Source organism: Mobula hypostoma, chromosome 10 (assembly GCF_963921235.1).
Source record: "Mobula hypostoma chromosome 10, sMobHyp1.1, whole genome shotgun sequence".
Lineage (NCBI taxonomy): Eukaryota > Metazoa > Chordata > Chondrichthyes > Myliobatiformes > Myliobatidae > Mobula > Mobula hypostoma.
Genome location: NC_086106.1, coordinates 41,014,328 through 41,028,359, shown reverse-complemented (window position 1 = coordinate 41,028,359; position 14,032 = coordinate 41,014,328). Strand labels below are relative to the sequence as shown.

The 14,032-nt window shown below is 47.6% G+C and overlaps 1 protein-coding gene across 6 annotated transcripts in view; it reads left to right on the top strand.

Moving 5' to 3' along the window:
- actmap (actin maturation protease) overlaps window positions 1-14,032 on the top strand; it is a 124,693-nt gene that overhangs the window by 1,380 nt on the left and 109,281 nt on the right. For all 6 annotated transcript variants that reach the window (XM_063060390.1, XM_063060388.1, XM_063060386.1 and 3 more), the window contains one exon: window positions 5,742-6,105. In XM_063060390.1, coding sequence (XP_062916460.1) covers window positions 5,891-6,105 — 215 coding nt within the window. In that variant the 5' untranslated portion in view covers window positions 5,742-5,890. The remainder of the gene's footprint in view (window positions 1-5,741; window positions 6,106-14,032) is intronic.

Genomic DNA, 14,032 nt, shown 5'->3' with positions numbered 1-14,032 from the left:
GGATAGACATGTCAGAATGGGAATGGGATGTGGAATTAAAATGTGTGGCCACTGGGAGATCCTGCTTTCTCTGGCGGACAGAGCGTAGATGTTCAGCAAAGCGGTCTCCCAGTCTGCGTCGGGTCTCACCAATATATAAAAGGCCACATCGGGAGCACCGGACGCAGTATATCACCCCAGTCGACTCACAGGTGAAGTGATGCCTCACCTGGAAGGACTGTTTGGGGCCCTGAATGGTGGTAAGGGAGGAAGTGTAAGGGCATGTGTAGCACTTGTTCCGCTTACACGGATAAGTGCCAGGAGGGAGATCAGTGGGGAGGGATGGGGGGGACGAATGGACAAGGGAGTTGTGTAGGGAGCGATCCCTGCGGAATGCAGAGAGAGGGGGGGAGGGAAAGATATGCTTAGTGGTGGGATCCCGTTGGAGGTGGCGGAAGTTACGGTGAATAATATGTTGGACCCGGAGGCTGGTGGGGTGGTAGGTGAGGACCAGGGGAACCCTATTCCTAGTGGGGTGGTGGGAGGATGGAGTGAGAGCAGATGTACGTGAAATGGAGGAGATGCGTTTAAGAGCAGAGTTGATAGTGGAGGAAGGGAAGCCCCTTTCTTTAAAAAATGAAGACATCTCCCTCGTCCTAGAATGAAAAGCCTCATCCTGAGAGCAGATGCGGCGGAGACGGAGGAATTGCGAGAAGGGGATGGCCGTTTTGCAAGAGACAGGGTGAGAAGAGGAATACTCCAGATAGCTGTGAGAGTCAGTAGGCTTATAGTAGATATCAGTGGATAAGCTGTCTCCAGAGACAGAGACAGAAAGATCTAGAAAGGGGAGGGAGGTGTCGGAAATAGACCAGGTAAACTTGAGGGCAGGGTGAAAGTTGGAGGCAAAGTTAATAAAGTCAACGAGTTCTGCATGCGTGCAGGAAGCAGCGCCAATGCAGTCGTCGATATAGCGAAGGAAAAGTGGGGGACAGATACCAGAATAGGCACGGAACATAGATTGTTCCACAAACCCAACAAAAAGGCAGGCATAGCTAGGACCCATACGGGTGCCCATAGCTACACCTTTAGTTTGGAGGAAATGGGAGGAGCAAAAGGAGAAATTATTAAGAGTAAGGACTAATTCCGCTAGACGGAGCAGAGTGGTGGTAGAGGGGAACTGATTAGGTCTGGAATCCAAAAAGAAGCGTAGAGCTTTGAGACCTTCCTGATGGGGGATGGAAGTATATAAGGACTGGACATCCATGGTGAAAATATGCGGTGGGGGCCAGGGAACTTAAAATCATCGAAAAGTTTAAGAGCGTGAGAAGTGTCACGAACATAGGTCGGAAGGGATTGAACAAGGGGTGATAAAACAGTGTCGAGGTATGCAGAAACGAGTTCGGTGGGGCAGGAGCAAGCTGAGACAATAGGTCGGCCAGGACAGGCAGGTTTGTGGATCTTGGGTAGGAGGTAGAAACGGGAAGTGCGGGGTGTGGGAACTATAAGGTTGGTAGCAGTGGATGGGAGATCCCCTGAGCGGATAAAGTCGTTGATAGTGTGGGAGACAATGGCCTGGTGCTCCTTGGTGGGGTCACGATCGAGGGGTAAATAAGAGGAGGTATCCGCGAGTTGTCGCTGTGCCTCGGCAAGGTAGAGGTCAGTACGCCAGACTACAACAGCACCCCCCTTATCAGCGGGTTTAATAATAAGGTTAGGATTAGTGCGGAGGGAGTGGAGAGCAGAGCGTTCCGAAGGAGTGAGGTTGGAATGGGAACAAGGTGCGGTGAAGTCGAGACGGTTGATGTCCCGTCGGCAGTTGGCAATAAAGAGATCCAGAGCAGGCAGAAGACCAGAGCGGGGTGTCCATGAAGAAGAGGAGGGTTGAAGACGGGAGAAGGGGTCATCGGTGGGGGTGGAAGAGTCCTTGCCGAAGAAGTAGGCTCGGAGACGGAGACGGCGGAAGAAAAGTTCCGCATCGTGGCGAACACGGAATTCGCTGAGGTGTGGGCGAAGGGGGACAAACGTGAGGCCCTTACTGAGAACAGAGCGCTCTGCCTCCGACAGTTGAAGGTCGGAGGGGATGGTAAAGACCCGGCACGGATGAGAGCTGGGATCAGAGGGGGGAGGGGGGAGGCTGGGGGTGTCTGACCTCTACCTTGCCGAGGCACAGCGACAACTCGCGGATACCTCCTCTTATTTACCCCTCGATCGTGACCCCACCAAGGAGCACCAGGCCATTGTCTCCCACACTATCAACGACTTTATCCGCTCAGGGGATCTCCCATCCACTGCTACCAACCTTATAGTTCCCACACCCCGCACTTCCCGTTTCTACCTCCTACCCAAGATCCACAAACCTGCCTGTCCTGGCCGACCTATTGTCTCAGCTTGCTCCTGCCCCACCGAACTCGTTTCTGCATACCTCGACACTGTTTTATCACCCCTTGTTCAATCCCTTCCAACCTATGTTCGTGACACTTCTCACGCTCTTAAACTTTTCGATGATTTTAAGTTCCCTGGCCCCCACCGCTTTATTTTCACCATGGATGTCCAGTCCTTATATACTTCCATCCCCCATCAGGAAGGTCTCAAAGCTCTACGCTTCTTTTTGGATTCCAGACCTAATCAGTTCCCCTCTACCACCACTCTGCTCCATCTAGCGGAATTAGTCCTTACTCTTAATAATTTCTCCTTTTGCTCCTCCCATTTCCTCCAAACTAAAGGTGTAGCTATGGGCACCCGTATGGGTCCTAGCTATGCCTGCCTTTTTGTTGGGTTTGTGGAACAATCTATGTTCCGTGCCTATTCTGGTATCTGTCCCCCACTTTTCCTTCGCTATATCGACGACTGCATTGGCGCTGCTTCCTGCACGCATGCAGAACTCGTTGACTTTATTAACTTTGCCTCCAACTTTCACCCTGCCCTCAAGTTTACCTGGTCTATTTCCGACACCTCCCTCCCCTTTCTAGATCTTTCTGTCTCTGTCTCTGGAGACAGCTTATCCACTGATATCTACTATAAGCCTACTGACTCTCACAGCTATCTGGACTATTCCTCTTCTCACCCTGTCTCTTGCAAAAACGCCATCCCCTTCTCTCAATTCCTCCGTCTCCGCCGCATCTGCTCTCAGGATGAGGCTTTTCATTCTAGGACGAGGGAGATGTCTTCATTTTTTAAAGAAAGGGGCTTCCCTTCCTCCACTATCAACTCTGCTCTTAAACGCATCTCCTCCATTTCACGTACATCTGCTCTCACTCCATCCTCCCACCACCCCACTAGGAATAGGGTTCCCCTGGTCCTCACCTACCACCCCACCAGCCTCCGGGTCCAACATATTATTCTCCGTAACTTCCGCCACCTCCAACGGGATCCCACCACTAAGCACATCTTTCCCTCCCCCCCTCTCTCTGCATTCCGCAGGGATCGCTCCCTACACAACTTCCTTGTCCATTCGTCCCCCCCATCCTTCCCCACTGATCTCCCTCCTGGCACTTATCCGTGTAAGCGGAACAAGTGCTACACATGCCCTTACACTTCCTCCCTTACCACCATTCAGGGCCCCAAACAGTCCTTCCAGGTGAGGCATCACTTCACCTGTGAGTCGACTGGGGTGATATACTGCGTCCGGTGCTCCCGATATGGCCTTTTATATATTGGTGAGACCCGACGCAGACTGGGAGACCGCTTTGCTGAACATTTACGCTCTGTCCGCCAGAGAAAGCAGGATCTCCCAGTGGCCACAGATTTTAATTCCACATCCCATTCCCATTCTGACATGTCTATCCACGGCCTCCTCTACTGTAAAGATGAAGCCACACTCAGGTTGGAGGAACAACACCTTATATTCCGTCTGGGTAGCCTCCAACCTGATGGCATGAACATTGACTTCTCTCACTTCCGCTAGGCCCCACCTCCCCCTCGTACCCCAGCTGTTACTCCTTTTTATGCACACATTCTTTCTCTCACTCTCCTTTTTCTCCCTCTGTCCCTCTGAATATACCTCTTGCCCATCCTCTGGGTCATCCCCCCCCCGTCTTTCTCCCTAGGCCTACTGTCCCATGATCCTCTCGTATCCCCTTTTGCCTATCACCTGTCCAGCTCTCGGCTCTATCCCTCCCCCTCCTGTCTTCTCCTATCATTTTGCATCTCCCCCTCCCCCTCCAGCTTTCAAATCCCTTACTCACTCTTCCTTCAGTTAGTCCTGACGAAGGGTCTCGGCCTGAAACGTCGACTGCGCCTCTTCCTATAGATGCTGCTTGGCCTGCTGCGTTCACCAAAAATTATAAAGAGACTGGATAGACAGGGTTAAAAGAACGGTCGGGGCTGAGGAGATAGAAATAGACTAGTCAATATATTTCACAAGTTTAGGGGAGAGAACAACGAGAGTGTTTAGGTTCAAAGTGACAGGGATTCATTTAAAGGAAATCTGAGAGCTAAAATTCAAAGTTGGCAACAACATCTCCTTGCCATCAGTACAGCAACACCACAGGGATGTGTACTGACCCCCCCCCAAACAATCTCCATCAGTACAGAAACATCACAGGAATGTGTACTGACCCCCCCCCCAAACAATCTCCATCAGTACAGGAATATCACAGGGATGTGTACTGACCCCCTCCCCCCCAAACAATCTCCATCAGTACAGGAACACCACAGGGATGTGTACTGACCCCCCCTCTGAACAATCTCCATCAGTACAGAAACACCACAGGGATGTGTACTGACCACCACCACCCCCCCCCGAACAATCTCCATCAGTACAGAAACACTACAGGGATGTGTACTGACCCCCCCCACCCCACCCCCGCTCTACTCATTACCCTGATGACTGTGTGGCTAAGCACAGCTCCAACACCATGTACAAGTTTGCTGATGACACCACTCTTGTGGCCTGTAGCAAAGGGGACGATGAATCAACATACCAGAGGAAGTTTGAAATCTTGGCTGAGTGGTGTCATAATAACAACCTCTTACTCAATGTCAATAAGACCAGGGAACTAATTGTAGTCTTCAGGAGAGGGGAACCAGAGGTCTATGAGCCAGTAATCATTGGAGGATCAGAGGTGGAGAGGGTCAGTAACTTTAAATTCCTGAATGTCACTATCACAGAGGTTCTGTCCTGGACCCGTCATATAAATATTATTGTGAAGAAAGCACAACAGTGCCTCTACTTCCTCAGGAGTCTTTGGAGGTTCGACATGTCATAGAAACCTTGGCAAACTTCTATAGATGTGTAGTGGAAAGTCTGCTGACTGGCTGCAGTGCACCTTGGTATGGGAACACCAAGACCAGTACATCACTGGTAAAACTCTCCTGACCATTGAGCACATCTACATGAAATATTGCCATAGTAAAGCAGCATCCATTATCAAGCATTCTCTGCACCAAGGCCATGCTCTTTTCTTGCTGCTACCATCAGGTCAAAGGAACAGGAGCTCCAGGACTTGCATCACCAGGTTCAAGAACTGTTACTACCCCTCAACCATCAGGCTCTTGAACTAAAGGCGATAGCTGCACTCATTTAAGGAATCTGATATATTGTTATCTCATGCTCATTATTTGTTGCTAATTATTTATGTCTGGATATGCGTAATTTGTTTACAGTTAACAGTTCCTGATGTTTACAGTTTACAGTTACTGTTCTATAGTTTGCCCACAGAACAAAGAATCTCAGGGTTGTCTGTGGTGATATGTATGTACTCCAATAAAAATTTTACTTTAAACTTTGAACTTCGAAATTTACACATTTCCCCCCCTTGTAGATTGTGGATTCCCACTGCTTTGATTGTTGAGGAAAGTTGAGAAGAGAAAAGATCTACATTCCAGGGAATGTGTAGCCTGTCCAATTCAGAAACTGAAGCACAGATTAACTGACAGCATCTCCCAGTGAACACAACATCCTGTAACACGAATGTCGCAGCAACGGGAGGACAACCCTGTGATATCGTCTGATTCACAAGGGTCACAACTTCCTCCGCCTCCACCTCCACCTCCGCCTCCACCAGAATTTTCCAACCAATCATTATTACCTGCCAAAAGATTGTACCAAGTTCTTGCCAAAGGGCAATTGCAGCAAAGAAGTGACCGAGAAGAACTGAAGAAGCTGTTGCAGAACCGATCCAACAGGTACAAAGATGTTGAAAAAGTATCAGCCTGCTTCATGGTTGCCCCCTTACTTCATACTTCTCTGTAATATTAGTAACTCCAGAAGGATATTGAAAAGAAAAAGGAAAATGGTATACAAGATCAGCAGAAACCTGATAGCGGGGTCTCATTGAAACCTGCCAGATATTGAAAGTCTTAGATAAAGTGGGCATGGAGAGCATGTTTCCAATAGTGGGAGAGCCTAGGACCAGATTGGAAGGATGTCCATTTAGAAAAGGAATTTACTTAGCCAGATGGTGGTGAAGTTGCCATGGATGCCAAGTCATTGGGCATATCTAAAGAAGAGATTGATAGTTTGTTTGCTTGTTTATTATCCACTTATTTATTCATTTGTTTGTTTATTGTCCATTTATTTATTCATTTGTTTGTTATTTTATTGAGATGCAGCGTAAATAGGCCCTTCTGGCCCTTTGAGCCACGCTGCCTAGCAATCATAAGACCATAAGACAAAGGAGCAGAAGTCAGCCATTCGGCCCATTGAGTCTGCTCAGCCATTTTATCATGAGCTGATCCATTCTCCTATTTAGTCCCACTCCCCCGCTTTCTCACCATAACCTTTGATGCCCTGGCTACTCAGATACCTATCAATCTCTGCCTTAAAAACACCCAATGACTTGGCCTCCACTGCAGCCCGTGGCAACAAATTCCATAGATTCACCACCCTCTGACTAAAAAAATTGCTTCGCATTTCTGTTCTGAATAGGCGCCCTTCAATCCTTAAGTCATGCCCTCTCGTACTAGACTCCCCCATCATGGGAAACAACTTTGCCACATCCACTCTGTCCATGCCTTTCAACATTCGAAATGTTTCTATGAGGTCTCCCCTAATTCTTCTAAACTCCAAGGAATACAGTCCAAGAGCAGACAAATGTTCCTCATATATTAACCCTCTCATTCCCGGAATCATTCTAGTGAATCTTCTCTGTACCCTCTCCAACGTCAGCACATCCTTTCTTAAATAAGGAGACCAAAACTGTCCACAGTACTCCGTGAAGTCTCACCACCGCCTTATAGAGCCTCAACATCACATCCCTGCTCCTATACTCTATTCCTCTAGAAATGAATGCCAACATTGCATTCGCCTTCTTCACTACTGACTCAACCTGGTGATTAACTTTAAGGGTATCCTGTACGAGAACTCCCAAGTCCCGTTGCATCTCAGAACTTTGAATTCTTTCCCTATTTAAATAATAGTCTGCCCATTTATTTTTTCTGCCAAAGTGCATAACCATACACTTTCCAACATTGTATTTCATTTGCCACTTCTCTGCCCATTCTTCCAATCTATCCAAGTCTCTCTGCAGACTCTCCGTTTCCTCAGCACTACCGGCCCCTCCACCTATCTTCGTATCATCAGCAAACTTAGCCACAAAGCCATCTATTCCATAATCCAAATCGTTGATGTACAAAGTAGAAAGAAGCGGCCCCAACACTGACCCCTGTGCAACACCACTGGTAACCGGCAGCCAACCAGAATAGGATCCCTTTATTCCCACTCTCTGATTCCTGCCAATCAGCCAACGGTCTATCCACGTATGTAATTTTCCCGTAATTCCATGGGCTCTTATCTTGTTAAGTAGCCTCATGTGTGGCACCTTGTCAAAGGCCTTCTGAAAATCCAAATATACAACATCCACTGCATCTCCCTTGTCTAGCCTACTGGTAATTTCCTCAAAAAATTGTAATAGGTTTGTCAGATAGGATTTTCCTTTAAGGAATCCATGCTGAGTTCTGCCTATCTTGTCATATGCCTCCAGGTACTCTGTAACCTCATCCTTGACAATGGACTCCAACAACTTCCCAACCACCGATGTTAAACTAACAGGTCTATAATTTCCTTTTTGCTTCCTTGCTCCCTTCTTAAATAGTGGAGTGACATTTGCAATCTTCCAGTCCTCCAGAACCATGCCAGAATCTATCGACTTTTGAAAGATCATCACTAATGCCTCCGCAATCTCCCAGTTACTTCCTTCAGAACACGAGGGTGCATTCCATCTGGTCCAGGAGATTTATCTACCTTTAGACTATTCAGCTTCCTGAGTACTTTCTCTGTCGTAATTGTGACTGCGCACACTTCTCTTCCCTGCCACCCTTGAGTGTCCGGTATACTGCTGATGTCTTCCTCAGTGAAGACTGATGCAAAATACTCATTCAGTTCCTCTGCCATCTCCTTATCTCCCATTACAATTTCTCCAGCATCATTTTCTGTGGGTCCTATATCTACTCTCACCTGTCTTTTACTCTTTATATACTTGAAAAAGCTTTTAGTATCCTCTTTGATATTATTTGCTAGCTTCCTTTCATAGTTAATCTTTTCTCTCTTAACGACCTTCTTGGTTTCCTTTTGTAAGGTTTTAAAAGCTTCCCAATCCTCTGTCTTCCCACTAATTTTTGCTTCCTTGTATGCCCTCTCTTTTGCTTTAACTTTGGCTTTGACTTCTCTTGTCAACCACAGTTGCATCCTTTTTCCACTCAAAAATTTCTTCTTCTTTGGAATATACCTGTCTTGCACCTTCCTCATTTCTCGCATAAACTCCAGCCACTGCTGCTCTGATGTCTTTCCCGCCAGTGTCCCTTTCCAGTCAACTTTGGCCAGTTCATCTCTCATGCCATTGTAATTTCCTTTACTCCACTAAAATACCGACACATCAGATTTCGGCTTCTCTTTTTCTAATTTCACAGTGAACTCAATCATGTTATGATCACTGTCTCCTAAAGGTTCCTTCACCTCAATCTCTCTAATCACCTCCGTTCATTACACAATACCCAATCCAGTACAGTCAATCCCCTAGTGGGCTCAACAACAAGCTGTTCTAAAAAGCCATCTTGCAGACATTCTACAAATTCTCTCTCTTGAGATCCAGTACTGACCTGATTTTCCCAATCTACTCGCATGTTAAAATCCCCCACAATTATCATAGTACTGCTCTTCTGACAAGCCTTTTCTATTTCCAGTTGTAATTTGTAGTCCACATCCCTGCAGCTGTTTGGAGGCCTATAAATAACTGCCATCAGGGTCCTTTTACCCCTGCTATTTCTTAGCTCAACCCATAAAGATTCTGCACCGTCCGATCCTATATCACCTCTTTCTAATGATTTAATATCATTTCTTACCAATAAAGCCACACCTCCCCCTCTGCCTACCTTCCTATCCTTCCGATACACCGTGTATCCTTGGACGTTCAGCTCCCAGAGACATGCATCCTTTAGTCTCAGTGATAGTCACAATTTCATACCTGCCAATCTGTAGCTGTACAACAAGATCATCCGCCTTATTCCTTATGCTGCGTGCATTTAAGTACAACACCTTAAGACCAGTATTTGATACTTTTCGCTTTGATTTCACTGCAACTTTATTGCACTGCAACTCATCCCAATGGCTACAAATTTGCCCCATTATCTCCCTGTCTTTCCTGACATCTTTACTGCTCACTATCTTAGATTTATTTCTGTTTTCCCCTTCCTCCGCTCTATCATTCTGGTTCCCATCCCCCTGCTAAATTAGTTTAAACCCTCCGTAACAGTTCTATTAAACTTTCCCGCCAGGATATTGGTCCCCTTCGGGTTCAGGTGTAACCTGTCCTTTTTGAACAGGTCATACTTCCCCCAGAAGAGATCCCAATTATCCAAGAATCTGAAGCCCTGCCCCCTACACCAGTCTCTCAGCCACGCATTCATCTGCCTGATCCGACTATTCTTGCCCTCGCTAGCACGTGGCACAGGTAGCAATCCCGAGATTACTACCCTGGAGGTCCTGCTTCTCAGCTTCCTTCCTAACTCCTGGAAATCTCTCTTCAGGACCTCCTCCTTTGTCCTATCTATGTCATTGGTACCAACATGTACCAAGACAACTGGCTGCTCACCCTCCCCCTTTAGAATATTCAGAACCCGATCCGAGACATCCCGTACCCTGGCACCTGGGAGGCAACACACCATGCAGATATCTCTATCAGGCTCACAGAATCTCCTGTCTGTTCCCCTGACTATGGAATCCCCCACGACTACCGCATTTCTCTTCTCCCTCCTCTCTCCTGCACAACAGCGCCAGGCTCAGTGCCAGAGACCCGGTCACCGTGGGCGTCCCCTGTCAGGTCATCCCCCTCAACAGCATCCAAAACAAGATATTTGTTGCTGAGGGGGACAGCCACAGGTGTGCTCTCCACTATCCGGGCATTTCCCTTCCCTCTCTTGACAGTGACCCAGTTTTCTGACCCCTGTAGCCTAGGGATGACTACCTCCCTGTAGCTCCTGTCTATCACCTCTTCACTTTCCCTAATAAGCAGTAGGTCATCGAGCTGCAGCTCCAGATCCCTAACATGGTCTCTGAGGAGTTGCAACTCGGTGCGCCTGGCGCAGATGTGGCCATCAGGGAGGCTGGAGGTCTCCCAGGATTCCCACATCTGACACCCTGAACAAAGCACTAACCCTGCAGGCATGCTACCTAATTCTACAGGAATGAAACAGGAAAAATAAGTCTACTCACCCACTTACCTCGCCAAACAGATGAACTTTTTAAACCGTTAGCTCGTACTGTTAGCTGTGAGAGCCCTGCTGTTCCTGTCTGTCCGGGCCGATTCGCGAAGGGGGGCGGGGGTGTGGAGATAAAAAAAAGAGTTGGCGCTTCGCTCTTGCCTCTTCCTGTTTACCGCCAAAGCCCTACACTCTGCTCCCATTCACTCCGCTGCCCGCAGTATCCTTCAGAATTCAGCTCCCACGACGCTCTGTAGTCCCGATTCAAATCCCCCGATTTCTTCCTAATCACAGGACAATTTACAATGACTTGTCGCCTTCTTGTCAGTTTGAACCAGTCTGGCCATTCTCCTCTGACCTCTCTCATTACAAGGCCCTTTCACCCACAGAGCTGCTGCTCAGTGCACGGCTTTTGTTTCACAACTGTCTCTAGAATTTAATCTGTAAAGTCTAGAGACAGTTGTGCATGAAAATCCTAAGAGATCAGTAGTGTCTGATACCCAAACCACCCTGTCTGGCACCAACAATCATTCCGCAGTCAAAGTTTCTTACATTACATTTCTACCCCATTCTGGAACAGCAACTGAACCTCTTGACTTTGACTGTATGTTTTTATGCATTGAGTTGCTGCCACATGATTGGCTAAATAGATATTTACATTAATGAGCTGGTGTACCTAATAAAGCAGCCACTGAGTATTAAAAAAGTGCTGAGTATTACTTTAAAGATAGTAAAGGAACAAGAATTGGATTGCAAGATAAATCTAGTTAGAAATGTAAAGAACGAATGGTAAAAGTTTCCATTAATACAGAAAATGTTAGCAATATAAATATTAGTCCCAGAGTCTGGGGAAATAGTTATTACAAAATAAGGACTCGGTACATGTGGCAAACAGGTATTTTACATCCGTCTTTAGACCATAAGACAAAGGAGCAGAAGTAGGCCATTCGGCCCATCGAGTCTGCTCCGTCATTTTATCATGAGCTGATCCATTCTCCCATTTAGTCCCACTCCCCCGCCTTCTCACCATAACCTTTGATGTCCTGGCTGCTCAGATACCCATCAATCTCTGCCTTAAATACACCCAAAGACTTGGCCTCCACTGCTGCCTGTGGCAACAAATTCCATAGATTTACCACCCTCTGACTAAAAAAATTTCTTCGCATTTCTGTTCTGAATAGGCGCCCTTCAATCCTTAAGTCATGCCCTCTCGTACTAGACTCCCCCATCATGGGAAACAACTTTGCCACATCCACTCTGTCCATGCCTTTCAACATTCAAAATGTTTCTATGAGGTCTCCCCTCATTCTTCTAAACTCCAAGGAATACAGTCGAAGAGCAGACAAACGTTCCTCATATGTTAACCCTCTCATTCCCGGAATCATTCTAGTGAATCTTCTCTGTACCCTCTCCAACATCAGCACATCCTTTCTTAAATAAGGAGACCAAGACTGCACACAGTACTCCAAGTGAGGTCTCACCAGTGCCTTATAGAGCCTCAACATCACATCCCTGCTCCTATACTCTATTCCTCTAGAAATGAATGCCAACTCTGCATTCGCCTTCTTCACTACCTACTCAACCTGGAGGTTAACCTTAAGGGTATCCAGTACAAGGACTCCCAAGTCCCATTTCGTCTCAGAACTTTGAATTCTTTCCCCATTTTTGCCCGTTTATTTCTTCTGCCAAAGTGCATAACCATACACTTTCCAACATTGTACTTCATTTGCCACTTATTTGCCCATTCTTCCACTCTATCCAAGTCTCTCTGCAGACTCTCCATTTCCTCAGCACTACCGCCCCCTCCACCTGTCTTCGTATCGTCAGCAAACTTAGCCACAAAGCCATCTATTCCATAATCCAAATCGTTGATGTACAATGTAAAAAGAAGTGGCCCCAACACTGATCCCTGTGGAACACCACTGGTAACCGGCAGCCAACCAGAATAGGATCCCTTTATTCCCACTCTCTGTTTCCTGCCAATCAGCCAATGCTCTATCCATGTATGTAACTTTCCTGTAATTCCATGGGCTCTTATCTTGTTAAGTAGCCTCATGTGTGGCACCTTGTCAAAGGCCTTCTGAAAATCCAAATATACAACATCCACTGCATCTCCCTTGTCTAGCCTACTGGTAATTTCAAAGTCTTTACAACAGAAAAGACTGAGAAATGAAGCAATTTTGGAGTTGGAAGAGAAGGAGGAATTCTCTCAGGAAAGTTAGTCACTGGTTAAGTGGTAGTGGTTGGAGCAACACCCACAACACGCTGGAGGAACTCAGCAGGTCGGGCAGCATCCGTGGAAAAGATCAGTTGACGTTTCAGGCCGGAACCCTTTGTCAGGACTGTAGAGGGAAGGGCGGAGACCCTATAAAGAAGGTGGGGGGAGGGTGGGAAGGAGAAGGCTGGTAGGTTCCAGGTGAAAAACCAGTAAGGGGAAAGATAAAGGGGTGGGGGAGGGGAGGCAGGAAAGGTGATAGGCAGGAAAGGTGAAGAAGGAATAGGGGAAAACACAATGGATAATAGAAGGAGGCAGAACCATGAGGAAGGTGATAGGCAGCTGGGGGAAGGGGCAGAGTGACATAGGACTAGGGGAAGGGAGGGGGAGGGAATTACCAGAAGCTGGAGAATTCTATGTTCATACCAAGGGGCTGGAGACTACACAGACGGTATATGAGGTGTTGCTCCTCCAACCTGAGTTTAGCCTCATCATGGCAGCAGAGGAGGCCATGTATGGACATATCTGAATGGGAATGGGAAGCAGAGTTGAAGTGGGTGGCTACTGGGAGATCCTGTCCGTTGTGGCGGACGAAGTGGAGGTGCTCGACGAAGTGGTCCCCCAGTCTGCGTCGGGTTTCACCAATGTAGAGGAGGCCGCACCGGGAGCACCGGATGCGATAGATGACCCCCACAGACTCACAAGTGAAGTGTTGCCTCACTTGGAAGGACTGTTTGGGGCCCTGAATGGTGGCAAGAGTAGCACTTGCGCTTACAGGGATAAGTGCTGGGTGGGAGATCCGTGGGGAGGGACGTGTGGACCAGGGAGTCGCAGAGGGACCAATCCCTGTGGAAAGCGGAGAGGAGTAGAGAGGGAAAGATGTGCTTAGTGGTGGGGTCCTGTTGAAGGTGGCGGAAGTTGCGGAGGATAATGTGCTGGATCCGGAGGCTGGTGGGGTGGTAGGTGAGGACAAGGGGAACTCTGTCCCTGTTGTGGTGGCGGGAGGATGGGGTGAGGGCCGAAGTGTGGGAAATGGAGGAGATGCGAGTGAGGGCATCATTGATGACAGCAGAAGGGAAACCACGATCCTTAAAGAAAGAGAACATTTGAGATGTCCTGGAACGGAAAGTCTCATCCTGGGAGCAGATGCAGCAGAGATGGAGGAACTGGGAATAGAGAATGGCATTTTTGCATGTGGTGGGG